At 41.5% G+C, this 27,767-nt stretch overlaps 10 protein-coding genes across 10 annotated transcripts; 4 read left to right on the top strand and 6 right to left on the bottom strand. All coding sequences in view use genetic code 12, as the record gives it.

The window, feature by feature from the left end:
- Positions 1 to 1,274: 1,274 nt before the first annotated feature.
- NSA1 (ribosome biosynthesis protein) lies at positions 1,275 to 2,715 on the top strand. The gene has a single exon (XM_064917791.1). The coding sequence runs from the start codon at positions 1,392 to 1,394 to the stop codon at positions 2,700 to 2,702; it is 1,311 nt and encodes a 436-aa protein (XP_064772576.1). The 5' UTR covers positions 1,275 to 1,391; the 3' UTR covers positions 2,703 to 2,715.
- Positions 2,716 to 4,116, bottom strand: SEH1 (Seh1p). The gene has a single exon (XM_064917790.1). It carries the CDS (start codon positions 4,029 to 4,031, stop codon positions 2,952 to 2,954), a length of 1,080 nt encoding a protein of 359 aa, XP_064772575.1. The 5' UTR covers positions 4,032 to 4,116; the 3' UTR covers positions 2,716 to 2,951.
- An 832-nt stretch (positions 4,117 to 4,948) lies between these two features.
- ALG7 (UDP-N-acetylglucosamine--dolichyl-phosphate N-acetylglucosaminephosphotransferase) lies at positions 4,949 to 6,999 on the top strand. Its single transcript, XM_064920865.1, has one exon. It carries the CDS (start codon positions 5,275 to 5,277, stop codon positions 6,760 to 6,762), a length of 1,488 nt encoding a protein of 495 aa, XP_064772574.1. The 5' UTR covers positions 4,949 to 5,274; the 3' UTR covers positions 6,763 to 6,999.
- Positions 7,000 to 8,634: 1,635 nt separating this feature from the next.
- On the top strand, positions 8,635 to 10,995 carry VRP1 (Vrp1p; the record flags this gene model as incomplete). The annotated part of the gene is made up of 1 exon (XM_064919787.1): positions 8,635 to 10,995. The coding sequence occupies one exon, from the start codon at positions 8,635 to 8,637 to the stop codon at positions 10,993 to 10,995; it is 2,361 nt and encodes a 786-aa protein (XP_064772573.1).
- A 61-nt stretch (positions 10,996 to 11,056) lies between these two features.
- On the bottom strand, positions 11,057 to 12,269 carry RJT20DRAFT_58880 (diphthamide synthase). Its single transcript, XM_064920864.1, has one exon. It carries the CDS (start codon positions 12,169 to 12,171, stop codon positions 11,119 to 11,121), a length of 1,053 nt encoding a protein of 350 aa, XP_064772572.1. The 5' UTR covers positions 12,172 to 12,269; the 3' UTR covers positions 11,057 to 11,118.
- Positions 12,270 to 12,657: 388 nt separating this feature from the next.
- Positions 12,658 to 13,207, top strand: RJT20DRAFT_130619 (uncharacterized protein). Its single transcript, XM_064917789.1, has one exon. It carries the CDS (start codon positions 12,692 to 12,694, stop codon positions 12,875 to 12,877), a length of 186 nt encoding a protein of 61 aa, XP_064772571.1. The 5' UTR covers positions 12,658 to 12,691; the 3' UTR covers positions 12,878 to 13,207.
- Positions 13,208 to 13,211: 4 nt separating this feature from the next.
- Positions 13,212 to 17,189, bottom strand: GDH2 (glutamate dehydrogenase (NAD(+))). Its single transcript, XM_064920863.1, has one exon. The coding sequence runs from the start codon at positions 16,692 to 16,694 to the stop codon at positions 13,530 to 13,532; it is 3,165 nt and encodes a 1,054-aa protein (XP_064772570.1). The 5' UTR covers positions 16,695 to 17,189; the 3' UTR covers positions 13,212 to 13,529.
- A 2,179-nt stretch (positions 17,190 to 19,368) lies between these two features.
- On the bottom strand, positions 19,369 to 21,152 carry PRS5 (ribose phosphate diphosphokinase subunit). The gene has a single exon (XM_064920862.1). The coding sequence runs from the start codon at positions 20,873 to 20,875 to the stop codon at positions 19,463 to 19,465; it is 1,413 nt and encodes a 470-aa protein (XP_064772569.1). The 5' UTR covers positions 20,876 to 21,152; the 3' UTR covers positions 19,369 to 19,462.
- A 273-nt stretch (positions 21,153 to 21,425) lies between these two features.
- APM4 (Apm4p) lies at positions 21,426 to 23,305 on the bottom strand. Its single transcript, XM_064917788.1, has one exon. It carries the CDS (start codon positions 23,246 to 23,248, stop codon positions 21,797 to 21,799), a length of 1,452 nt encoding a protein of 483 aa, XP_064772568.1. The 5' UTR covers positions 23,249 to 23,305; the 3' UTR covers positions 21,426 to 21,796.
- Positions 23,306 to 23,606: 301 nt separating this feature from the next.
- RJT20DRAFT_130614 (uncharacterized protein) lies at positions 23,607 to 25,922 on the bottom strand. The gene has a single exon (XM_064917787.1). It carries the CDS (start codon positions 25,901 to 25,903, stop codon positions 23,900 to 23,902), a length of 2,004 nt encoding a protein of 667 aa, XP_064772567.1. The 5' UTR covers positions 25,904 to 25,922; the 3' UTR covers positions 23,607 to 23,899.
- Between the last annotated feature and the right edge of the window lie 1,845 nt (positions 25,923 to 27,767).

The raw sequence follows: 27,767 nt of genomic DNA, 5'->3' as shown, positions 1-27,767 counted from the left end.
CATTAATTTTATGATCACTAAAATAAAAACATTTTGCTTTCTGACGCCCTCCACAGCGATCCCGAAGGACTATTTAGAAGCTTTTGGCAGAGAGTTTTCACCCCCGCCCGGTTTTTCTCTGTACTGATCACTATCACACTGTCTTTCTCTTTTCTCTCTATAGTTAGGAATAAAGATATACCCCTTCAAAAAAAAAAACGATAGCTTCGCGGGGTTCCCCAGTGGCCCCTTCCATTCGAGGCAAACAAGCCCTCTTGCACTCTGTATTATAAAGATCAAAACAATCCAAACTATTGTAAGCCACATCCATTTGAACCCCCCGTGACTGCTAAACACATGGAAAGAATTGAACTTATATGACTTTCTCTTCAAGATCCTTTTACAACAATGCTGCGGTGCGGGTCTTCTTGAGAATGTTTCCTTAAATTTCTCCGTGCGGTAGACGCGAAAATGGCAGTTGCAAGAACTGTAGAAGCCTTTACAGCTCTCACTAAGGAGTCTATTATATTCCATCTCTTTTATACGATACAGTTAGGTAGAAATAAAGATGACCCCTCTATACTATATATGGATTGGGGGGCACCCTATTAAGTTTTGAGAAAGAAAAAGATAAATTTTGGCTTCTTGGGGCGGTCTCTACTAGTCTCCTAAAGTCCTAAAGCCTATTTCCAACGTCTAGCGCTGAATTTTTGTATGACTCCTCTGATTTTATTGAAATTGTCTCAAGATTCTAATAAGGGAGACTACAGTATCAAGAGCGACTGTAAGAGACTTACGTGGTCTTAAATAGTATTTCGATTGTTAGAGACAATATATTTAATCTCTGGCTCATTTTATATTTTATGAGTTATATAAGACTTTTTCGCCACAGATTTTGAAAATCTATATGAGACAATACTACTATGTGTTATAAGATACCTTTATAATAAGGAGTTTCTATATGTAGAGCAAGGGAGATCATGCGCATTCCTTTGTATTAGGCCTACACCTGGAAGTGGAATAATAATTATAATAAATTTATCATTGATGAGTTGATTGCTGCAAATTCCTCTTTCGCAGCATTCTTTTGCCTGGTTATTCATTATCAGAGGGCACCACCAAGACACCATTTGCCTTGTATTCCTTAAATTCTAGCCCACCACATAATGAACACGGTATTACATATTATAAATCCCTATTCTACAACTTTCTACAACCACTCCTATCATATGGTTAGGAGTACCATAACTATCAATAGACTTCTCCAGATGATGTGCACTACATACAGGAACACATCTCATAATTTTTCACTCATCTCCATCTCTACCAGCTATAAGCTTGACATTAAGAGACATGAATATCCTTTGTATTAAGTGAAAAAATCGTAAACCTTGGTAACTAAGTAGTACGAGATGAAGTTTTTAGTATCTTCAAACGATACTGGTGTGGTGAAGGAGGTCATTTTTAACAGAGGTACAGACACCTCCAAGCAAGACGCTACTCAACCTAAATCGATAAAGAACTTCTGTTCCGAGCCAGATGCAACTAGAAAGAATAGAATAGTGCATATGCTTGACTACGAGTCCAAGTTCCTTGTTGCTGTCAGGTTAGGCGGTGAAGTTTCAGTCTATGAGATCAATGACGACGAATATGAGGTTGAGGATGAATACAAGTATAACTTGTTGCATAACTATAAACTTGAAGGAATCAATGAAGACATGCCAGTTTCTTTATTAGCAGTTGAAGAGTTGGAAGGAGTCATAGTTGCATATCAAAGTGGAAAAATAGTGATTATCAGCTTCAAAGAAGACAAGTTCGATAGAGCTCCGGTTGTGGTTCAGTTACCAGGAAACAAGACGATATCTGATTTCACTGCCAATCCATCAGAAGCAGGAGTATTCGCATATGGAGGAGAAGAGAACGATGTAAGAGTCATAAGACTCTTCGAGAAGGACTTCCTTGCTGATTCTTTTGACAGTAAAGTTACCGATAAGCATTTCAAGCCACAAGTATTATTCACAGCCAAAAACGTAAAGAACGACCATCTCGATTTGAGAGTCCCAGTATGGATAACGCAATTAAGGTTCTTTACTGAACAACCTGAATCAGGTTACAAGTTCATCACAGCCACTAAATATGGTCAAATCCGTATTTATGACACTAACCATGGCAGAAGACCAGTTAAGGACTACACTGTCTGCGAGAGACCTATTCTCAGAATGACTTTTGCTGATGAGGACGAAACCGAAGTCATAATATCAGATCTGCACAATTTAATCGCCAAGCACTCATTGGTGAAGGTAGATGAGAAAGCCCTCAAAACAAACTCTGCTTCAGCAGGAACTATCATAAAACCAGTTGCAAAATTATTAGGCAAATTTGTAGACCAGTTTGGTGCTACATATGGAATTAGAGTCGGTGAAGGGTTACTTGTCACAGGTGGATTAGATAGATATCTCAGAGTGTTCGATCTTGATACCAGAGAAGTCATCGCCAAGGCGTACCTTGGAGTCGAGATTGCTGATTTAATAGTACTTGAGTATGAAGACGAAGAGGAAGAAGAAGAAGTGGTTGACGAAGAGTTGCTCAAATTGCAGCAAAGAAGAAGAAGAAGGGAGTTGAGAGACGCCGAGGAGGAGAGTGACGAAGAGGAATTGTGGAATCAATTGGATGAGAGTGAGGAAAGCAAGTCCAAGGATGTTAAAAGAAAGAAGTTGCATTGAGCATTAGCAGTGTATGTATTATTTGCGTAAGCTGTTCATAGATAGATTGTAATATACATTATACAAGTTACCAAGTTTTGGGACAATTACTTCGTTCAAATGGAATTGTTGTGTAGGTAAGGGTATACAGATTTTGTCGAAAGGTCTATGATTCCTTTGTTTTTGGAAATAAATATGTAGTTGACATACATTGTGTGAGTCAAGACAGTAAACCATTTGCTTTACATGCCATTATTCAAATTGGTTCTCTCACTTTCCAGTGGTATTTGCTGCCTGTGCATTCTCCTCCTCTATGACTCTATTCACAGAACGATTGCTTGTGTTGATTACACTCATACACTTCCACTCATTCAAGTAGTTACACTTCCATAATCGTATTTTTCCGTCGTCTCCAGCAGAGGAGAGAATAGTACCTGTCAAATTCCAATTGACTCTCCAAACTTCCAGCTTGTGATCATTCAACTTCGCTAACGTTTCAATTTTTAACTCACCGCCAGCGGTCTCTATTGCTTTGAATATCCTCACATAGCCATCTTTGCATCCAGTGGCTATCAAATGATAATTCCTTCCCATGGAAGGAGCCCAATTTACCGATCTGATTAGACCATTGTGTTCTGGAAGATTACATATCTTCGTGTATTTACTGTCTGAATTAGAACCGTTTCCCTGCTCTTGATCTTCTGAGCCGTAACTGTAGTTTCCATGGGAGCTCTGTTCGTTTGGACTAGTACCGTATATGAAGCCTTGATCTAAAGCAACGACTATGAACATTTCGGTCTTCAGAAATTTGGCAGGGCACCATTCAACAGCAAAACTACTTTGAAGACTCTTTGCTGGCAACAGCAGGTTTAATATGGGGATTTCTGTGGTGAGTGCCCAGTTTGTAAGGTCACTAGGCTCTAAGGATTCGTATATTCTGAATACTCCATCGGAGCCTACGCATCCGAGTTTTAATCCTAGATGGTTTGGTGCAAAAACCACATCGTATATGGGCCCATAGGACTCAATTGCCAAAGTGGCTAGTTTTATCCATCTTCTTCCCGATCCATGTAACTCGTCTGGCTGCTCTTGCCATACTTTTACGGTACGGTCGTATGAGCACGAAGCCAAGATTTTGGAAGATGAAAACTCGGGATGGGCCCAAGAAACCTTTACAATCAGCGAATCGTGTGCTTTCCACAGATCATTGAGTACCCATGATGACGTAGACGAGTCGAGGTCAAACACCTTGATGTGCTGGTCTGAAGATGCTGTAGCTATGTGCTTACCATAGAAGTCGTATTTGACGTCATGGATAAGTTCTTCATGGCCGGTGATGAACGGTTTCATGCGAACTTGTTGCTATATAAGAGAAAAGAGAGGATAGAATGAAAAGATCTAGTAATGACGAAGAAAACAAAGAAGTAATAATTACATTTACAGCCGCTGAAGCTTATAAGAACTGGATAGATATTGGAGTGGACACGACTAAGAAACTGGGGTTTTTTTTGTATGGAGAGCTTTAATGAGGTGGTGGGAATGGGATGGAAAGGAGAGCATTTGAGAATGATTCTTGAAACAAGAATCCAATGGTGGGTTTGTGAATGGTCGCAGAAAAGTAGCAGATTATGCTTTGAAAGGAAAGTAGAGGGAAGAAAGTGGGTACTATTGTACTATTTGGCATATGGTTGGGTTTTGGGCACAATTGGAAGTAAGTCACGTGACTGATTTTTGCAGCTTCTTGGGCACTCTAATTTAGCAGGCAGTGGCATGAGAAATGGTAGCAAATTTGAGGGAAGTGAAGAAGGTAAAGGTTCAAGTTCAAGTTCAAGAAAGTTTCAAGTGGAGAGGAGAGTAGAAATGATATTTGGGAGCTGAAAAACACTTGATAAGGATGTACTACCACTCCAATATATGGAGGCATTTCTTTTCTTCTCTCCTCTCTCTCATTTGCATTCTCATTTGAAGTGTTCTAAATTACTATAGGCGTCTTTCGTACCATAGTCAGTGTCTACTTATCCGAAGTCTCGCTAAGATTCTACTCACTAAGTAAAAATCTACTCACTAAGACGCTAAAATTTTCACTAAATTTTTCTACTCACTAAAAATCTACTCTCTAAGAATGTACTAACTAAAAAACCATCACCATTCTCAATATTATGTATTGTACCGAGAAGTCTGCAACACTTACCTACTTCTATCCATTAATTTCACAGACACTCACCATTCAATGGTTTTTTTTTTTCCATTAACTATGTTTCTTATTCTTTTATAAATCCATGTTATTATACACCATTACCTCATTCACATCTTCACACTCTTCTACACCCCAAACCAAACAAAGCTTCCACCTTCTTGCAACTCTATCCTCCACTCTCCTCTCCCCTCTTCATCACTGAGCCCGTCCGGCTAAGAATAAATAGATGGATACTGTACAGGATTTTTCAACCAACAGTGTTTTTGCCAGAAAGTTGCAACGTGTAGAAGGAACAGAACAGTAAAACACCAGGAGAAGTGCTTCTTTCGAGGTGAAAAATCGGTTCAGAGTTATCTTACCGAATCGACTAATACAGTAAAACTACTGGTATGCAATATGGCGGTTCTGAGGCTTTTCCGTGCGACGGTGCTTATCGCGTCTTTGGCTCTTATCACTCCAAATAACCCACTCCAAGCGCTGGTAGCCTTTGGAGGTATAGGATACGTAGTAACAGTCAGTTTGATCCCAAAATTGACCGAAAGCTTTATAAAGATCGGCTTGAAGGGTAAAGATCTCTCGAAACCACCTCCAGTTTTGGAAATAGCCGAATCTATGGGTATAGTCTCTGCAATCACTTACTTGTCTTGTATGTTTGGACTTATTCCGTTTGTCTTCTTCAAATACTTGGTATCGTTCACATCGATTGCAGACGATTCCAGCATATCACAAAACTACAAAGCTCAATACGACTCCATTTCTGATAACAATTTATTTCCTCATAATAAGTTGGCCCAGTATTTAAGTGCTATCTTGTGTCTACAGAGTACTACAATCTTGGGATTCTTGGATGATCTTTTCGATATCAGATGGAGGCACAAGTTTTTTCTTCCAGCAGTGGCCTCATTGCCATTGCTTATTGTTTACTACGTTGATTTTAGTGTGACATCCATTGTTGTGCCAGGTTTTGTTACGGACTTGCCTGGTGGTGAATTCTTGCTTGGTGAGCTTGCTTGGTTAATTAGACTTGGAAACCATATTGTCACCAAAATCACAGGCTTTTCATTCAGCACTTTGGCTTCAGATTACGAAGTTCCTACAAATCCTCCAAAATTGCTTGATTTAGGAGTCTTCTATTATGGATACATGTCTGCCGTTTCGATCTTTTCGCCAAACTCCATTAACATCTTGGCAGGAATCAATGGTTTAGAAGTCGGCCAGTCCGTGGTTCTTGCCGTGATATTCCTTATTAATGACTCTTGCTACTTACTTTCGAGTCATATATCAGAGGCTGCTTACGACTCTCACTTGTTTTCCGTCATTTTCCTTATTCCATTTTTGGGAGTATCCCTTGGTTTGCTCCACTACAATTGGTACCCAGCCCGAGTCTTCGTAGGCGACACATATTGTTATTTCAGCGGAATGGTATTTGCAATTGTTGGTATCTTGGGCCATTTCTCCAAAACTCTTCTTATATTCCTCTTGCCTCAAGTGCTCAACTTTGTATACTCAGTTCCACAATTATTCGGTATTGTGCCTTGTCCAAGACACAGATTGCCTAAGTTCAACAAGGATAACGGGTTGATGTACCCAAGTTATGGAGAGTTGAAAAAGAAATCCGTGGTGTCAACAATTTTACTCTCCGTTTTGGAGAAGTTTGGGTTGATTCATCTTAAGAGAGACGCGAAGACCAAGGAAATCACCGAGTTCTCGAACATGACATTGATCAATTTATGTCTTGTGTGGTTTGGACCATTGCGTGAGGATACCCTTTGTATTGTGATATTGTTATCGCAGCTTTTGATTGGTATCAGTATGATCTTTGTAAGACACACCGTGGGTCCGTGGATGTTTGGTTACGACAATTTGAGTTGGGGAGTGAAGTGATCAAGTCCGATGGAAGGAAAGATATTATGTCTCATTGTGTCGGCCAATTATAGAGAAATCTACGGTTCCTGGTGAAGTCTTGGATTCGATGAAAACGCTAATAATAGAGTATAGCGATGTATAGATAGATTAGAATGAATAGGAAGTGGGCAAAAGTGATGTTCTGTGTATTTTTACGGAGTTCGTTCTAGAATTGTAGGATGACGTTTAGTGTAAATATGAAATGGAATTAAAGAGATGTCACTAATATAATTAGAGAGTTATGGCACAGTCACAAGGCTGGTAACACGTCAGAGTAGTTACGAACCCTCCAATTCTACCTTTCACTTGATAGTGTATCACAGTGTGAATTGGAAGACTATAGCGACTTCTAGAATTCTTTACTACTACAGTGGTTAATGGTTACATGTTTCATTGGCTGAAAATACGCTAGCAGTGGGATAAACTTGGGTTTCGTATGACAATAATGAGTGCAAAATGTGATTTGGTAAGAGTGTTAATACTCAACACATTCGAATTCATACATAAAATAGTGAATAAAATGGCTGCAAAAAGATCATAATCGGTGTGTGGAGAAGACATATGGTAAAGACCAATGGTGAAAACAACGACCGTTCTGTTATAGACTACTGTCAGGCGCAAAATGTGCCATTAATACAATTAGCATGAAAGCAGCTCCGCCACATGATTATACTAGTATTTCATTGCAATAGTTGAGACAGCCGTTGAAAGATTTCGAACTTTTGATTGCGTTCTAGGGTGGATGTTCTCTCGAAGTCACTCATTTGTATCAAAGATCAAATGGTCATTATTCACAGCATAACCTCAGTTGGCTATCCACATCAAATGTCTTTATCCCAATTTAGCACCTAACAATTATAAGTTTATACTGTCGATCTTCATATTCACATTCACATTCACATTCAACACTATCAAGCGTTGTCTGACATCTACAAATCTACAAATGTTAATAATCACACCAGTGCGACGAACGACTATCAACATCATCAATACAAAATGAAATTGAGAAACATCCACATCGAGAAATGTACATATCAAGGAAATGCACTGAGAAAAGAAGTTGCGAAACACAGACGAAGAAATAATGCACCAGCAAGAAATAATGCACCAGCAAGCACCAGCATCAACTTACGTGGGGAAGGGAAGAAACAAAACATTCGTAAGCATTCGCGCATTAACTTTAGATAAAATAACTTTAGATAGAGATATTATCTATTCTACAGTGACAGTGAGATCTTAGTACGACTAGCTATGCAGATCTCACTAGCTGTTTGTCCTGATGAGACAATCTACTTGTGAGACGACTACTATAAAACAACTACTATAAGACAACTGCTAGACAGACTACTTTTAAGAATACTACTTGTAAGAATACTCTTGTATGACAACTATTGAATGACAATTACTTGTTAAGACGACTGGTGTTAGAAATGATAGACAACTACTGTAACAACTACTTGCAAGAAGACTACTGAATATTACAACTCTCTTATTATAGGAACACTACTATTATTAAAACGAATACCACTCTACACTGTAAGACCTACCAACTTCAATTTCTCATAACTTCAGTTTTACCCACCACTACTACCATAATAGAACCAAACACTTCCATTGCTTCATATTGCGACTCCTCGAATATTACTGCTGATGGCTGTCATACTTACTACAACTACTACTACTCACTATTCCTACTACTCCTACTGACTCCTCCTTCACTACTGGTGTCACGTGACCCTCAGCCCCAATCACCACCTCCATTCTTTCACTCAAATCAAGACCAGACTTCAACCACCGACCCTTATCAACACCTTTCCAATTATCCTCTCAACAACCCCTTCATCAACCACAATGGCCGGCCCACCACCTCCTCCTCCGCCTCCTCCACCGCCTCCAGCCCTCGGCGGACCCTCAACGGGCTCTCGTCCTCCTCCAATGCCCATGGGTAGAGACGCTTTGTTGGGAGACATCCGTAAGGGAACAAGACTTAAGAAGGCAGTTACTGTCGACAAATCCGCTCCAGTATTGGACTCCAAAACATCAATATCACTGATTCCAATGCCTCTGATCCCAGCGGGTCGCCCTGGTGGATCTGGAGGTGCTGCTTCTGCCCCAGTGATCCCTTCTGGTGCTCCTCAATTAGGAGACATCTTCGCTGGAGGTGTTCCTAAGCTTAAACATATCAACAGTAACGATAACCGTTCAGGAGTGATTCCACCATCAGCACCGAAGATCCCAGGATTAAGTGGCAATTCTCCATCTGCTCCCACTTCAAGACCCCAGAAACGGAACTCATTGACCGATCTGTCATCATCGTCGTCAGCTCCACCACCACCAGCGCCTTCATCAGTTCCACCAGTGCCATCATCAGGGCCTCCAATCCCACAAATGCCAACCATGCCAAATAGAAGACCATCGTCGAAATCATCTGTTCCTCGTCAGGTTCCTCCTCCTTCAAACGGGCCCCCTCCATTGCCTTCTGGTGCTCCACCAATTCCATCCAGCGCTCCTCCTATCCCAACGGGTGCTCCACCAATTCCTTCATTCACTACAACACCTGCTCCACCAACACCATCTGCTCCTCCTCCAGTTCCAGGTTCACGTAGCATAAAGAAATCGCCCAAAATGCCTCCAAATAGGCCCAAAAAGTCTCTTCATTTGAAGTCTGAGTCTATCAGCTCAGTTAGCTCGTTCGAAGATAGACTACAACAATCCAATAACCCCCCACCTCCAATCCCAAGCGGTCCTCCACCAATCCCAACTGGTGGACCACCTCCTTTACCTTCAGGTGCACCACCTCTTCCTCATGGTGCTCCACCATTGCCATCATCAGGAGGAGCTCCGCCGCCTCCTCCTCCGCCACCACCACTCCCAGCATCGTTGTCTCCAGGACTTCCTAGTTCCTCTCCATTTAAAGGACTGCCATCACCGATACCAGGAGGCTTGCCCTTCTTGGCCCAGATAAATGCCAAGAGAGATGATAGTTTTGTAATAGACTCAGTTCCTTCAACTAGTTCAAACAGCTCAAGCACAGCATCCCATGCCCGGAAACCATCCTTACCAAGTGGCGGTCCTCCACCTGCACCACCTATTCCCTCAGGTTTACCTCCAACGTTACCACGAGGTGTTCCTCCTGGACCTCCATCAGCACCTCCAGCTCCACCGATGATTCCACCAAGTATTCCAAAAGCCGCTACCAGCTCAGGTGGTCCACCTCCTCCACCACCACCACCCCCTCCTCCTCCTTCAGCACCACCAGCTCCATCTATGATTTCTTCGAGTTCAACTTCCAGCTCGAATTCGTCGGCACCACCAGCCGCCGGAGGAGGCTTGCCTTTCCTTGCCCAGATTAATGCAAGGAGAAATGAAAAATTCGTAGTTGATGGAGGCGACAGTGGGTACTCCACCACAGAGGATACCGGATCTTCTGCTCCTCCATCGCATTCACTTCCTCCAAAGGCACCAAAAGTACCTTCATTTGCACCTCCAGTTCCAAGGAATGAACCAAGTTCTGCACCAGCACCTCCTAGAATCCCATTAATCCCACCAACAGCACGCAACACAAGTACATCTACTTCACTGTCACAGAGAGCACCTCCAATCCCAGTAGCTGCACCACCAATTCCATCTTCAACTGCTCCTCCCGCTCCACCTATTCCATCATTTTCTGCACCACCGGCACCTCCGATTCCATCTTTCACGGCACCACCAGCACCTCCAATTCCTCAGTTTGAGGATGAAGAAGACGACGAAGAAGAAGAATCGCCCCCATCAAGTCCTGTATCTGATTTCTATTCCCCAGAGCCTCCTCAGGTACCAAGTCTTCCTGGAATGGCACCACCTCCACTTCCCACCTCACCAACTCCCCATGCATCGACCTATAAAAAGACGGCGCCACCACCACCTCCACCCTCGGCATCTGCAGCAGCAGCACAATCAGCATACAAAAGCAGTCTCGATTCACAGCAGAGTGCTGGAAATTCTTTGAGAAAGATCTCAGCACTGGCTTATACCATTAACCCTTCTCTGCAGAGAAATGGTGACTCAAGCGGTGAGCCTAAAAAGATTGTAATAGAGGATAAGAGGTTCAAATTCACTAATGCTAATGCATTGCCACATCCCAGAAGATACGGTGAGAAAGGTAACAAGACAAAGTTATATCCAAGTGGAAGAGGATCTTCGGTTCCTTTGGACTTGAGCGCTTTTACTTAAGATGACGAAATGATTTATTGTAAAATGAAGTTCTATTAACAAGATTAATGCATGGGTTGAAGAGGCAGTTTGTTTATATAGATCTATGAGGTCCACAGTTCTTATTTTCCAATATATGTACATTTAGGAATCAGGAGACCAAACTTGGACAATGCTATCGTAGAATGAGCATGTAACAACGAAGTCTCCACCAGAAGCCCAATCTCCACCGTAGCACATACTTTCGTGATCCCTTTTAAAGTACTTATCAACAGAAAGCGATTCGTCTTCAGTAGAAATAATTCTAGCCCCATCGTACATACAGCAAGTGAGGACTCTGTTATCACCCTTTTTAGGACTAGGTATTAATCTCCACACTCCACCACCAAGGTTTTCTTGGTGAGCTATTTTCGGAATGTATCCAGGTATCAAGGAGGGATTACTTTTATCCATTACTCTGAGGTCAAATATCCTTAAGTTGTCATCATAAGAGCCTGTCCATAAAAGGTGTGGATTTTGAGTGTTCCAATGTTGGCTTGGGGACAAGATTGAAACGACACCTGCTTCATGGTGCCTACGAGTTGTCGACCAAACGGAAGATTTGGTTCTTATGTCATGTGCAATTAATTTAGCATCGTCACCACCAGTGAAGACGATGTTGGACAATTCCCCTAATTCTCCAAAAGACCCCGTCCAGCACTCAAGATCATGGGAAGTGTCGAAGGTCTCCACTGAAAAGTCATGAAGATTCACTAACATCAGCTCACCTGAGGTTGCTGTAGCGAGAATAATATCCTTATCTATTGGAGAGAAAAATACAGAAGTAATTAGGACATCTTCCTCTGCAATCAACGAATCTTTCACCACTGTTAAGCTGTGATCGTCTTGGTCGTGTTTCCATAGTATTATATTGCCTGTAGAATGGGCCGTCACTACAATTGAATTGTCAAAGGGACTGAATTTTACATCGAGAATTGCACTTTTTGTAGGATATTGCTTAACTACAGCCAATTTTGTATCTTCCTTTTCGGCCAGAGTGTCGTATTTGTAGATATCGAGCGATCCATGTCTCGACCCGTCGTCTTCAAGTTTGTATGTTCCAATAATCACTATTGAATTGTCTACTGGGTGAATGCGCAAGCAACAAGGCGGCAATTCCGTTTTGGTCACTCCAATCCTTTCTAATATTTCTGCCATATCTTTCCGGACCTTCTTCCTAGTACAATGCAAGCAATAAATAACTCCACAGAAGAGATATCTAACAAGAGTGAAATATCATATTTTGGTGATGATCATCGGCTGTTATATTTTAAATTTCACCGATGCAGGAAAGCGCATTACCATATTTCTTTGTCTCCATACTTTGGTACAGTAAGAATAAGAAGAGAGATGTATTTATGCATAATACCCCATTCAAAAGAACCAGATTTCCACATTTTTGAAATTTGACAATATGAGTATATTTGCATACAACCAAGCAAAACAGCTGTATCACAGATTTTATGTAGATTTTCTAGAACATCAGAAATCTCTGTCCTTCTCTGTCCTTCTCTCCATTCCCATCCTCCATAGTTAACTTTTCGACAGCTCCAATTCGCGCATTTGACTCGAGCCGAAATTTTTCAGTTTCCAGTGCTTAAGCGACGAAGTTAAGAATAGTTCTTCTTTCTTTGTAATAGGTGTAGTGTTGGTTAGTTGTGGTCGCTGAGAAGCCAGAATGGGTCTTTTTACTAAATGGAACGCTTTGCCCGTGAAAGCACGTTATTATATCGCTGGTTCGACCTTTGTATTTGCACTTGCGGGAGACTATGTCACCTCTAGAGTCAATGAGGAGGTTGTAGCAAGAAAAGAAGTGATGAAGAAGCTTGAAAATTCAGCAAAAGCCGACTCTGAGAACAACTAGAGGAACAGTAGAAGCGAGGCCATGTGAAAGTGTCAACTTGGCCCATAATTACAACATAGAAGCAGTGTAACATAGATCGAGTCAATATACATGGAAAGAGCGGAAGCCCTGATTACACCTATATAACAGTGTGGTGGAATGCTGTAAAGCTTCAATGTCAGTCACCACGTTCTCGAAGGACTTAACTTATCGAACGTTCGACTCTATTAAGCACAAATCACCGAAAATCTTGTTCAGAATAGACAGCTCATGTAAATAGTATCTGGGTCTCAGGAAGACACAGAGATCATTACATATTCCAATTTAAAGCAATAAACGAAACTACATTATGATTAAATTAGGATAGAATGTTTTCATTTTTCGGTATCAAATGAATAACACAACATATTAAACTTCTCTGACAGACGTAACAACATAAATTAGAATATTCTATGAACAACAAGGCGTGTTCTACCGCCTTGAGCAAAATAAATGAAAACAATGTGAACAATGTGTATGAATAGAAATGAATTAATTGATGATAACAATATTAAAGCAAGCGTCCCGCCACTAATGGCAGGATTTAAGGTGATTGTACACTTGAAGAACGGTAATTAAATATATAAATAATAGCACTTTCGTGGTTTTTTTAGTTTTGAAGGCTCTCTGCGTTTTAATGCTTAAGCAAGCCCTTCTTCACGTACTCCTTTCTAGTAGAGGAGATGAATTCCAAGAATTTAGCTGGGTTTGAATCGATACCTCTTGTGTAAACGAATCTAGATGCCAAGTGAGTAGCAAACAAAGCTCTCAAGTATGCCTCTGGCACTCTGGCCAAGACGTTCTCGATACCAATCTCCTGTAACAACAATGGAGGCAACGAATCAAGTAAAACGGCGTTTCTGAATTCAATGTCATCGTTCCAAAGTTCCTTAGAGTTGGCGAGTTCATCACCAAGCTTGTTGATGCTGACAGATAACTTATCAGACAACTCTGTGAATGTGATGCCAGTCTCTTCCTTCAACTTCCATAAAGCTTCGAATTCAGCCTCAGCATTAGCTACAACAACTCTTTGAACTTCTTTGACGTAGTTTTGATAGAACTCTGGCTTCTTCTGGGTGGTGGAATCCACACACATGTGAGATAAGAATCCCTTGTCGTCGAAAGCTAAAGCAGCCAAAACTTCCAAAGAAGAAGAAGTGACACCACCCTTGTTTGTAGAAGCATCCTTGAAGATGACAATTCCAGCCTTCTCCAAGACGAGCTTGGCAGATTGCGTAATGAATAAGTTAGCACCCTCAACGAAGAATGGAACAATAGACTTGCCAGTCTTTTGGTCGATCAATTCTTCCACGTTGTTGGTGTCAATGGCAGCTGGTCTACCACCACATGGTACAAATAAATCAACACCATCTGGGAATTGTTCCTTCAATTTCAAGTGGAAGGTATTTCTGAATGCAACACCAGAAGTGACGACTTGTCCGTGTGGTAATTTGACATCTTCGTCATCAACCAAAACAACGTAACCATCCTTCGACAACTTCGAGCGGTCGAAGTGATCAATCATCTTTCTCTCTTTAGCCAAACGGAGCAATTCGGCCTTGTCAAGTCCATTTGGATCGGCAATGACACCAGAACCATCGACTATACCAACATATTGTTCGTTTCTGGACAATAAGATTTCGTTACTACCAAGATCACCATCTGGGCCACCGGTCTGGAACTTTCTTACCTTAGAGTCATCAATCTTCAATTTCTCGTAGATCTTGTTGACGTAGGCTCTCACGGAAAGTGTAGTCATACCATATTCATCATGAGGAATACCTCCAATTTCAGGACTCTTACCAGTCAAGAAAGATCTCCACCATGGGGCACCTCTTGATCTGGCGTGAAGAGTTGCCCAGTCAGTGTAACCAGCTGTACCCTCATCAGGACCGAGGAAGAGAATTTCAGGCTTGTTGTAAAGATCGACATAAGCTTCCTTGACACCTGGAATAGTTTGCTTCAACAACAAGTCGATTAAGGAGTCAATATACTTCTCGAAACAAGCCTTTGGTCTATCTTGTGCTGCACCTGGATCAAGCAAAATAACACCCTTAGAACCACCTTCAGGAATATCCTTGTTCTTTCTCTGTTGGGTGTTAGCCAAATTGTAGTTCTCATCAAACAAGTTACGAAGGTTGACGTTGTAGGCGTCAAGAGAACGAGATCTGACGATTCTAATACCACCTCTGGCAATGTCACGGAATCTAATGTGGAAACCACGGAAGTCACTTCCCACAACGAAGAACATACCATATGGCTTTTCTGGGTACTCAGTTTCTGGAAGGAAGGATGGGTCCAAACGGAAAGAAAGAGCAACTTTGGTTGGTGTGTAGAAGTTAGTCTTCAAAATAGACTTGTTAAAGACATATAACGCTCTTAACACGATGGCATGGTGTTCATTCTGAGAACATTCTCTATTCAAAAGCTGTTCAAACTCTTCTTCAGTTCCGACTGGAGTAATCTGAGACAATCTCTGGTAGGAAAGAGTCTTTTCCATGGATGAGCGAACGTAATGAACATCGGCAAAAGATCTGTATAACTTACGAACGATTTCTCTTCTAGTGTCAAACACCTCCTGGATAAAGTTTTGGGTAAAAGTTTCAGCTCTGAGTCTCTTCTTCAAGCTGTTCAAGACCTCAGCATGCTGTAACGACTTGGAAGCATCCAAAAGGGAAGCTAACTTGTTGTACTCTGGTCCTAAACGGTTCAAGAAGTGAGTAACGAAAATTACACCAGATTGAGCATAGATACTTTCTTGCAAAGAAAGTTCACCCTTTGTGAAACGGTGGTGGAAGAAGTTGTGAGGGATACAGTACAACAAAGAGGCCTCCTTGATCACTTGGTGAATAGAAAGATCGTTGGTGTGCTTGGAAGTCACGTACATAGAAATGATGGTAACACCATTAGCAAATTGTTCAACGTACTTACGGGTGGTTTGAAGCTTGTAGTAACTGGCTAAGTCTGAGAGGGCAGAGTTGTAACGAGCTGAAGTCTTTTGTCTGTAACCAATGACCACTCTGTACTCCTCGGAGCTCTCAATTGCGAATTGTCTGATCACTGGACCGGTGGTGGTAACCACGTTCTTAATGATCTCGGAATATAAATCCTTGGTTCTCTGGGAAGCAATTTGCAAGAAGGTAGAGTCTCCGATCTTCTTAATGTCGGTTTCATCAGCAGAAACATCGGAATGAGCGAATTGGTTCTTGTAGACGAAGAAACATCTCATTAACTGCTCCTGCAAGTTTCTGTTGTTTTGGAAGACGCCAGAAAGGATCGGGTCGGTTCTGTAGTTCAAAGGAGCACTGAAGTATTCCACTCTGTAGCTGGTAGAAGCCGAATCGGAAGGATCGATATATTTATCGTCAATTCTTTCTTCAAAACGGTTTCTTTCGTAGTTGGCGGTACCTGGAGCTGAAGAGTCGAAGAAAACTCCGTGGTCTTCAGCTTCTCTCCTGTACTGGATCAATGGCTGGTCGGCCACGTCTCCGGAGTAAGCTTGCACTTTACAGGAGTACAAGGAGTGAATATGGCTGGCAATTCCTTCTGGAGATTCTCTGGCGAAGAAGACGTCATCGATTCCGAGCGAGTCGTAGAACCAAGTGGTTTCGGACTCAATGAGAGCTTCTGGAATGAATCCGGTGGAGTCCAAGATGTCCAAAACCTTGTCCTTCTGGGCGTTTTTGCCCTTAAAAGGTGAGCTGATGTAGTCATCTCTGGCGGAGTTCACTGAAGAAGGGTTAGAGGTCACCTTTTCGAGCGACAAGCGCTGGATATCTATATCGGCGGATATACTCATAGTTAAGGGGTCACTGGAAGTGATTTTTAGGGGGTTTTGACTGGATGTTTGTTAACTGTCACTGGGGACGGGTCAAATCGTAATTCACGGGGTAGTTTGGGTTTTTTTGGCACTTTTGGTAGCAAATAACGGCACGAGTACTGGTACTGGGAGTTATAATACTTGTATCACTTTCTGTACTGGCTAGTCCTTCACTATATATTCATATACACTGAAAGGCTGCGAACGATGCGATGATACACTGACACGGTAGTGAACGACGACTAATTGGCTAATTGAAACTGATTGACGGAATGTCTGCTCTCATGAGAGTCTACAAAAACTCAATTGACGAATACAAGCGGTTACCTGCTCTATATATAGCACAGCCAGACAACACAGGCGGAACCACGGACTCTGAAGCCCAGACTTGGAACCCGCCAGAAACCTGGAGAAATACAGCTATAGGAGGTGCCGATGTCATTGTCCTGAAGATGCAGAGGGTTTTGTTTTGGGAATTGGGAAAAGTCTCTCCTGTTAGTAGGGGTGTAGTGCTTTTCTGAGACAATAGGTGCGTCTGAGAGAATTATATTTCTTTATGGTGGAAAGTGAGTGGTAGCGTAGAAGCAGCTTAGTTCTTCTTAGTATAGGATGAAAGTTCACCTAGTCAGTGTGAAAGTGAAAAAAATGTCACCGCTCCCATAGTTAACCTGGTGAAAATCGAGGGAAATGGGTTCATGTCACAAACGAAAAACCGTGGGGCTTGCTGAGACAATGCCTATAGGCCCAAGGCTATTGAGTGTTCTGGTCTTCACAGAACGCCTTTGAGTATGAGGGGTTTTCCGTGTTGAAAAGCTCTCTTGTGTTTGGAGGCGTCTTTGCCTTTCTTTCGTGCCTTACCCTCTGGAACCCATCCAGGAATTGTGGTGGTGCTTATGAGCTTTGGGGCCACCTGAACGGAGTGGTTTTTGCCGTGCAGTTAACGTTAGCGAATAGGAGATGTCACGTGCCTCAGATCACTACAGCACAATAGAGAAGCAAAGTAACGGTGGTGTTCACCCTTTCTGCAAACCTTAGCGAGCGCTTTTTTCCCTTCCATAGCCGTGAATCCCCATCTGAGGGGGACCGCCGCACGCCAAGTGCCTTCTGGTTCGACATGGACTGAATCCCGTTAGCGCGGGGGTTTCTCCAGCTTTTCATCGACCTCATCGCAATTGATCCATAACCATCCCGGTAACTGGGAGTATTGGAATGTTGACAATGAACGAAACTGAGGTGCTGGAGAAGAAGCCCGTTCAAAAACGTCGGTGGTCAGCACTTCTAATTAGTCACGTATTTACCATTGAGCCCAATTGCCTTCTACTGTAAGCCGCAAAAAAACCCCAGCACCGTTCTCACCGCTGCCTGAAAAATCACGGCTTGGAAAGCTCATTTGGTAAACATTGCAGCAAAGAGGTCATTAAGCACAAATACGATGGATATTTTGTCGCAGCCCAAAACTCCATCGGGCTCAACAAGAAAGTGCTCTAAAACTGAGACATTGCAGTTACTGGCTGTGGAGCCCGTGCCGCACATAGACTGGACGTCTTAGAGGGCATAACTCGACCGCCGTCAGGCTTTGCTCTTTGCTATGCTTCTTCACCTAGTAGTGGTTTCTTTCCAGGAACGATCTAGTTCTCGTCTTTGAAATGAAATGCCGCTGGGACCCGTATGCCCCTCTCCGATGTGCGATGTGTCACATCTCAGTTCGCTCGTATTTTCCCTCAAAAAACTGGCCCCATTGTCACTCCTCTCCAGTAAAACGTCTCTGTTCTCTAAATGCCTCGTCGTCGTCTTCCCAAAACAGAAGTGTCGCATTTTTTCTGGCGTTTCAGCATCACGTTTTCCCCACCCCCACTTTTGTATGGCACTGACAGTCTTAACTATGGGGCAGTGAGACTAATGACAGCGAGCTGGAGGAGGTGACCCCAGATTCATATTTGTTGTCATTGTCAGATGTTGGTAGGAAGTTGTAAAAGTCATTTAAAGTGGACATTATACGGGAACTACGGTGACGGTATGATTTCCGGAGTCATGAGAGGCGGTGGTTTTGTTGTGTTCTGAGTCAGTGCTTTGAAGTGTGAGTTATTCTCTGGTTTTGTGATTTTTGCACCCTATATTGTATTCTCGGAATCCATTTTGGGACTGTCTCTCCATATACCGTTGTGTGGTGGAGGAAGCGATGGGAGGAACTTGTCGTGGTATTTTTTGGCATTTTGCGGGGGAATTTTCTCTTACTGCCCCAGTTTCGTGTGGTATCTGGACAGGTTGCAACAGGAACAGATTTCCCGAGTTGCAGCAATTCAGATCGCCTTGGGGTTTGCCGCCAAGAGCTATGTGGATGGTTATTGTCCGCCGGGGCTCTCAATGTGTATCCACAATGTGTCATTTTGGAAAATTTCCTGTTACTGGAATGCAACGGCAACTGGAGAGAACCATTGAAAAATATCAGGAATGGTATACACTAAGCGGGCTTGACCCCTCCAATGGGCATTGCGTTCGTCCGGTTTGTGGGGTTCGTTACGTTTCATGGCTGCTACAAAGAATTTACTGCCAAAAATAGTAGTTATTGAACTCATCTCTAACCTGCTTTTAAATTAAAAAAGAACTAGACAATAAATAGAATCCTGGGGTGAAAATACTGATACCCCAGATGCAAGTTCACCGTCGAAGTAACTCGCTTGAAAAATCTTCTGCTTACCCCTTATGGCAATTCGCTGCCATGCCTCACTTTGTTTCGGGTGCAAAATCTACCAGCCGTGGTCAAACAACATCGACACGGACTCTCCATTGTGAATTCTTCTGATGGACTCGGCAAGAATTCTAGAAACATCTAATACTTCGAACTTGTCGCTGCCCAAAAGACGCATACGCTCTATCTGCGGTACCGAGTTGGTAGTAATCACCTTATCGATGGCAGATTTGTTTACTCTATTTATAGCATCTCCGCTGAAAACTCCATGGGTAACCAAAGCGTACACGTATGTTGCGCCTTGATCCTTCAAAAGCTTAGCTGCTCTAGTAATTGTGTAGGATGTATCCACCAAGTCGTCAATAAGCACACAAACCTTGTCCTTCACATCTCCGACAAGCATAGTAGTAGCAATCATGGAAGGGTTGGCTGAGTTGAATCCAGCCACACTGGACAGTAAAATGGCATTGGGGTTGGTAGTCATAGGAGTGGAGGTAGCATTTGTAGAAGGTGGTGCCTTAGCAACTTTAGCTCTTCTTTCTTTGTGGATGAGAGCAAATGAACAGCCCAAGGAGTCCGCCACAGCAATAGCTCTCTTAGCACCACCACTGTCTGGGGACACTATCACACATTCTTGATAGTTAGGAATGTAATCAAGAATGTAATGCTTTAACAAAGGTCTCGAGTATAAGTTATCTACTGGGATGTTGAAGAAGCCCTGGAACTGAGGGTCGTGGAGATCCATGGTGATTAAGCGGTCTGCACCAGCAGTCATCAAAAGATTGGCAATAAGGGTACCGTTCTGTGCAATCCATTGTTTGTACCCACTTTCAGTCTTTCCATATGCATCTACAGTAGGTATATTAGTAGATGCAGAATTTGTAACAATAGATCTGGGAGTAAATATTCTGTTGGCTGACTGGCTTCTTTCGATGGCAGTTGGTCTCATGTTGTTGATGGTGGCTTTTCCCAAGAGTCCTAATCCGTTGGAGGCCCCAGTGTTAAGGCTCAAGGTTGGTGGTGCGTTTGGATAGCTATCATTTTCGCTAGCAATACCAGTAAGTGTATCGTTTCTCAGAAGTGGTCTAGGTGTTCCTGGAGCACTGTCAAAGGTATAATGGTCCTTCTTTGTAGCCAAGGATGGTGCTCCAGTCAATGAAGCAGCGTGGGGCACATCGGGCTGTCTGGAGTAAGGAAATAACGGTAATACAGCAGTGACTCTTCTGGCACTGGCGGTTTTACAAGCGGCAATCATGATGAGTAACTCAATGAAGTTATCGTTAACATCTCCACAGCCTGATTGGACGATGAAAACATCCTTTTCTCTGACGGAGTCCTGGACCTCGATGGAGGTTTCTCCATTCGAGAACTTCGTGGAAGTGACGACTCCCTGCTCGATGGTCAAATTACGGCAGATGGTTCTTGTAAGTTGTGGATGCGACGAGCCTCCAAGTACGACCAAATCTCTCATTTCTTAGCTGTTTCTGTCAAAAATAACTATACCAATAGCGACTTTTCACTAGTTTGTAGATGGTTCAATGTCTGGTTCACTAGATCAGACGATTTCACGACACACCGATATCTTATCCACTTTTTCTTACTTTTTTCTATTTTTAAACCTACAAAATTGTTCTACCAGATGTCTATATCTTCCTGAATCAATTTCAAGCACTCAATTACAATGCAACCTATCTTTATTCCTATCACCACTACCTTCTACTACCATTCCATCATCAGCATTAAATCTTTTTTTGACTGCTTTCAGTTTTTCGATGAGCGAGAACGAGTCAAATTTTCAGTTCCCGAAAAGCACGTTTGCGACAGGTTTTAGAGAATAGGCTGCAAAAGGTGGGGCACCTTTCCTATGTGGTGGTGGTGGTGGTATTGATAGGGAAGATAGGGAAGATGTGGTTTATATTGAGGATGCTATGGAGGATATAGGAAAGAGGAGAGTTTGTAGGATAACTAATATGGGTGTTGTGTAGATGGGTGTGATTATGGATGTGGTTATGGATGTGAGTATGTATGTGGTTATGGATGTGAGTATGTATGTATGTATGTATGTATGTGTAAGTATACGGAGAAGTGAAAATTGGAGGGGGGCGGTGTCTTGTGTTGTTACACTAATTCTATGTAGTGCTGCGATATACTAGTGTGAAGGTGATTGGATATATGATGGAGGAGAAGAAACTAGGCTATTTGGGAGAAATATGCTTGGAGCACATGAAATAAGGTGTCGTATCATTATAACTGTTTATATCAATGTTTTAGAAGGCTCGCAAACATACATATCTCTCAGAACGATCTACAAATCCGGTTCAGTCAAACCCTAAAAAGAATCTACATGATACTCCCTACCGTCAATTGTCTCATTACCTACTTTTCCTCCTAACTAATACCGTATGTCGTAGGATCCCGAATGGGTCGAGTATTTAACCCATTTCACAGTCTTGTAATTGGATTTCTCATGCACTTTAAGGAACTTAACACTCAAACCCGAGCAGGCAAACATCTCAATCTTGAACTCAAGTGTGATAGGAGGTCTCGTCCAATTGAGAATGGAGTTGCTCTGTGTGAATGACTTGTCCGCATCTGTGTCATCGTCTTTTATATCATCATTTGAATTGCCAGCCAACTCAACTTCAGCCGTCAATACATGCTCTTGCTCTCCAAAGAATTTGTTGAATTTCCAGATAATAACGTTCTCCTCTGGATGGAATTTCGACTTACCCGACGAGTTACTTGAATAAGACTTGATTACTCCCTTGGGAGTGGGTATTCTGATTTGAACGTTTGTAGCAGGCACCTTTGGCGGGAAGCATGATTTAATTCTAAGCTTGTACAGCAACTTCAGTCTTCCAATTTCTTGCACCTGTGGATATACTCTGAATGGAAGGTTAATGTTCAGTCTACAATGATAAGACATCAACTGAAATTCCCCATCTGGAGGTACGAACTGAATCACTCTTTCTGAATCAAACTTGTTCAATTCTACGCATTGATGGAACTTGCTATCCTCTAATGTCACGGTTCCACTGTTGGGCAAACCCGAACGCTCAGCGAACGAGTTTAAAAGTATACTGTTGTTTCCCAATCCGAATCTACATTGAGGCATTCCCGACAAGTGGGTCTTCATGCGGATGGTACCATCCACATATGATCTTAAGACCTCTGATTCAGCATTCATCAACACATTGATCTTCTCCCCAACGTTCAAGAATATTTCATTTCTTCGGTATTTTATTCCGGGATTTCTCCATGAAATGTCCAGAATTGGCATGTTATTGTTTGGATTGTTTGTTGTACCTTTACTAGAATTGTTCTTGGCACTTTTCAATACACTATTGGAGATTTTGAAGATATTGTCACTTGTAGGCACAGTCGTGATGAGATTCTTCAAGTAACTCAACTCCAAATTCGTGGGGTAGCCGAACTCCACCACCTCGTCAAGTAACTCGTAGATCAAATTAAAATTGTTAATCACCAACTCGTCAGTTAACGGCTTTTTCACCAGTGCATTGGCGTCAGCACCGCCATTCAACACCACCTTAAGCAACGACTCTAAGTTATACAAGAACTCCAATATGGCAGAACAGTCCTGATTTGAACGTGCCACCACACAGATCCATAGCAACGACGACCTTATGTAGACAAACGACGTCGATCCAAGCGTAAGAATTGGTGATCTGACGTCTCTTCCCGATGCTCCCCCTGCTCCTGTCTTTGAAGTTGTAATGATCTGGATCCGGAACACGTCGGAGATATTCCTCTTTACTCCATCCTTATACAATTTGGACATCAAAACATCGCCCTTGGCGTCGTATATAAAAAGCGCGGTAATCATAGTTATTGTTTCACTAGTCAATTGAATTCAATCTATAATATCCACTATAATCTTACCCTACTCATAAACAACAATCGTTATCATTGGGAATCAAATCGTCTTTTCGAAGTTCTGAAAAACCAGGATTGGAGTGTGGAGCGCTACCATATCGGAGTGAGACGAGAGAATTCCGAGGGTATATAGACTTGACATAGCCACTTGATATAGTCTCAAAGTCTCTTAAGATAGTTACTTAATATAGTTTCTTACTATAGTTCTTAATATAGTTACTTAACATACACATAGTGAATTAATATAGTTACGTAACATAGTTACTGAACTTAACATGGCTACTTAACATAGTGTCTTAACATAGTTACTCAACATAGTTACTTAACATAGTTACCTTTAGAAGGTGATGTTATTGACTGGAATGATTGGTTTCTTCTCAGATACAATATAAAGTACGTAGTTTTCAATAATTGTCTTTACCTATCTTGAAAAGATTATTGTATTTATTTGATAGTGAAATCTTTCTACAGAGACAGTTCTTGTTGTTGCCTTCTTTGATAATCTGAGATCCTTGCGTATTTATTGTCCAAAAAATCTGAATCAAATCTATAAAATCTACTCAGAACTCAAAAATTAATTAATGGAAAAGCTTTGAAATGTCTATTGCAACCCAGCCAATTCGCTTCTGGCCTTCTTATTATGCTGGCTTTTCCTGTTGTGATTGGCCCTGCTTGCCTTGTTCTTTTCATTCCTGGCCTGGGTACGTTTGCTTTGCTGGGCATTCTGTTCCTTTGGCTGAGAGGTCTGCTGTTTAGGCGTATCAGAACGTGAACTGGATGAACTAGACGGGCTACTCTCTGGTTGAGGCGTAGATTCTCTGCTCTCATTTAGTTTCTTCAGGGGCCTATTTGGATTGCCCCCATAGAAAAAGTTCTCCTCCAAAATTTTGAATCTTCTTGGCGATTTCAATAACATCCTCAACCAACCTTCGATTTGCTCATCTGACCAATTTGTTTCCTTCTTAAGTGCCAGACGCTCCGCTGACTTACGAGAAGATTTGTCAAATGCTTCTGGTCCCTTTGTCTTGAAGATGGAGAAAAGATAGCTCTCCTTTTTATCGACTGCACTAGCTACGGGACTAGGTGACGACTCCTTCTTTTCTTCATTCTCAAATACAGATAAGTTGCCCTTACCCAACTTCTTTCTATTAGATGCATCCTCTAAAGCTGATCCAACTGTTTTTTCTTGGTCGTCGTAAGTATCATCGGGTTCATCTTCATCACTCTCGTACATCAAGCGCAATGCCGCCGATAATGTCTTCTTTTTGTACTCTTCGGATGTTGGTTCAACTCCTTGAGCAGCCTTCTTACCAAATATAACTGTGGATTTTGAAAAATCTCCTCTAGAGATTTCATCATCGTCATACACAGATCTCTTAGGAACCTCGACAGCTTTTTTCTTTGACTTTGGAAGGTTGATCGTTGTCGTTGGTTTTTTATTGGCCTTCGTCTTCACCTTTTTAGTCACCTTTTCGGGTATAGTATCAATTAAGTCAGGATTTTCCAATAGCATGTTAGTTACACTCTCTATATTGTCTCCGTTTCTCTGTAATATTATTTTAGCTTTCTCAAGTGACAAATTTTGGAACAAATCCACAAGCATGAACATATGTTCCTCCTGAACAGGAATATCGGGCTCATCCTCCTCCTCTTCTCCGTTAAATGCAATAGTTCTAAGGAAAGGCAACCTCTCCTCCAAATTCGGTACGAGTTCTTTGTATGCCTCAGAAATGATAAGTGTACTGAAAAGTGGATACAAAGATAAGGCTTTCACGCCGGTAACTCCAAGTTCCATAGCTAGCTTAGACACCTTTGCCGTAGAAAGTGATATTAATGAGATAACCATAACATCCTTGATGGTCTCAGCATGCACACTTTTACCATTTACGTAGAGTTTTTCTAGTGTTTCAATCCATTCCTGGTTTACAAAATTTTCGGAGAATTGTAAAGAACTGGAAGCCTTTTTGCTAACATTTTTTGTTCTTGTACTTCCAGCAAGCGAGATAGTTGTAGTGCTTGTGACATTACTGGTATGTTGGCCTAGTAATAAGGAGAGGGTATCCAAGTCTTGATGTCCGAATTTGCCATTACTGATCAAGCTTTCCAAATGTCTTTGTAATGGACCGATCGAACTGATATTCCCCGATTTCTTATTGTCATTGAGTTTTGATTTGAATGAACCATCCACTAATCCTCTCACTATGGTAGCATTCTGTTTTACGTATATTGTTACAAAATTCCAAACTGCTTCACCTGGAAGGTTAAACTTCACCACACTGAAACTTTTGATCAACTGGAAGACATATGATCTCAACAATGCGGTATTACTCTTGATATCTGGGTTGATAGCACCCAAAGAAAAGATTTTGGTAGCTTCCTCAGAAGTTTCAAAGAGATATACCTTGAGGAAAAGTTGCAATTGCTGTTGTGATTTGACTGAAAGCTTGGCTGACAGTGGATCCAAGAGGTAAATGAAAAGTTGGATGTAAGCTTCTAACAAGTGCACCCAAATCACGGGGTCTTTGTCGATTAGCGATGATCTAAGTTTAAACGGCGGGTAATGGGGAATTGGTATATAGACACTATCCTCTTCCATGGTAGCCATTGTTCTTACTAGAATTTCTAAGTAAAGACAGTTAATAAATCATAAATCTTCAAAGAGCCATCAAGTATGAGTCTTAATGATTGATATTCGGTCACGTGTGATGTCTCGTGACACCATCGGTATAATACGTAATAGCTATAAATAGTTCTTTGAAGTGTTCTATCCAAGGGTTATAATGTCCAGCAAATATCTCTTGTTGCTACAAAAGGGAACTGATTCGAGTTAGTTTATTTTGTGGTTTACGGTGGAAGTTTTGGTCCATTACATTCCAAATAAGGTATATGGTACATATCTCCACCACAAAATGGAAGTATTGGCGTTCTTCTTGAAACTACACTACGGAAACGACCGACTTGAATATCTACCCATTGACGTAGATTAGCCTCTTCAAGATCTGGAGACGATTTCTTTCTCCTGAGGTCATTGGTTTAAATTTGGGGAAGCTTTTTAAAACTGGGTAGCCAGAGTTTTATAATGTTTCACGTAATGTGAACTACACAAGTACTTTTAAAATTAATGAGAATTGGGCTGGCTCATTCAAAACTCTATTGACTATTATTCAGATTAATGTTGCACCTCTCTCAAGAAAATAGCCTTTTCATATTCATTGAGACTCCTATGTCAACCAAAATGACCCGACTTTGAATCTTCAGTTATGAAGGATTTCAGCTAAGACTAACAATAATGATCTTTGTGTATTCGCTAAACAGTTGGTGCAATCTGATATCACGAAGTCTATCTAGCTAAAGTAATTATATCAAAATCAGATATCGGTAACAATTAATCGGTGCTATTCACAGTTTCAGTGCTATTCACAGCTTCAGTCTCATTCAATGTCATACCTATTGGATAGTTAAACTGATACCAAAACCTAAATATTAACATTACGCGAATGGAGCTACATTCAAGTGAATAATACTGTATACCACAATCTTTTAGTCATGTAAAGCGCAAAAGCTCCTCATAATTGAAAACCACTATGTGGCCTACGAAGGCAAAACTTGTAGGCACAGTTATCTTCCGGATGTTAACATCCTTTTTAAAAATGAGAATATAATATAAAGGCGCGAGAGTCTCCCTTTTCTCAAAGGATGTAATTTTGATAACCAGACAAAGGGACAAGTCACTATGGATTCGTTCTCCAAGTTTTTTATTACAGTTACCTTATTATCTTGCACGCCATACTTTTTCATTTTTCGCTACTTTCGGTATAAAGAACTCTTTGCAATCTTGTATTTCTATATCCAATTGAATTTTATTCGTGCTGGAGGCATAAAATTTGGATTAATTGAGTAAACCATTGTTCATTTACTTCATGAGAGCGAATGCTGCAATCAATATTCAATATACCATGTCATAGGTGCTAATATGTGATCTATTATTGTTCACGCTGAATGATTCATGATTCTTGATTTATAATTTAGTTGTCATATAATTGAATGGTCGAGGTAGTAGTACGGAATATACATCAAATATGCAGACACTACAATTCAAGAAATGAATTACAGAAGAAAGTATAAAATGTATTCAAAAATGGAACTTGATTCCTTGATAACAAGTGTCAAATTGTGCTCCTACTCTACAAATCTCTTTAAATCGCTACTCATTGAGTCGTACTGTGGTGCGCATAAGGAGCAAAGATAGGCCGCTTATATAAGGAATGAATATAGTTCCTTCAATCATTTTAGATATCATAAATTCAAAGAAGATCCAACTAGTGAGTGGATCAGCAATAACTTCTACAATTGAAGAAGTCCTCAAGTGTGCCAGGAAGTAGTGCGAGGATAATGGTGGCTCCACAATCCGTCGCCTTGCAAACACTCAGAAATGCATGCCTTCGCTAGTGTTGGTCATTGTGTAATGA

The sequence above is a fragment of the Scheffersomyces xylosifermentans genome, assembly GCF_036884685.1.
Source record: "Scheffersomyces xylosifermentans strain CBS 12540 chromosome Unknown RJT20scaffold_7, whole genome shotgun sequence".
Classification (NCBI taxonomy): domain Eukaryota; kingdom Fungi; phylum Ascomycota; class Pichiomycetes; order Serinales; family Debaryomycetaceae; genus Scheffersomyces; species Scheffersomyces xylosifermentans.
This window is presented reverse-complemented; position numbering and strand designations above follow the sequence as displayed.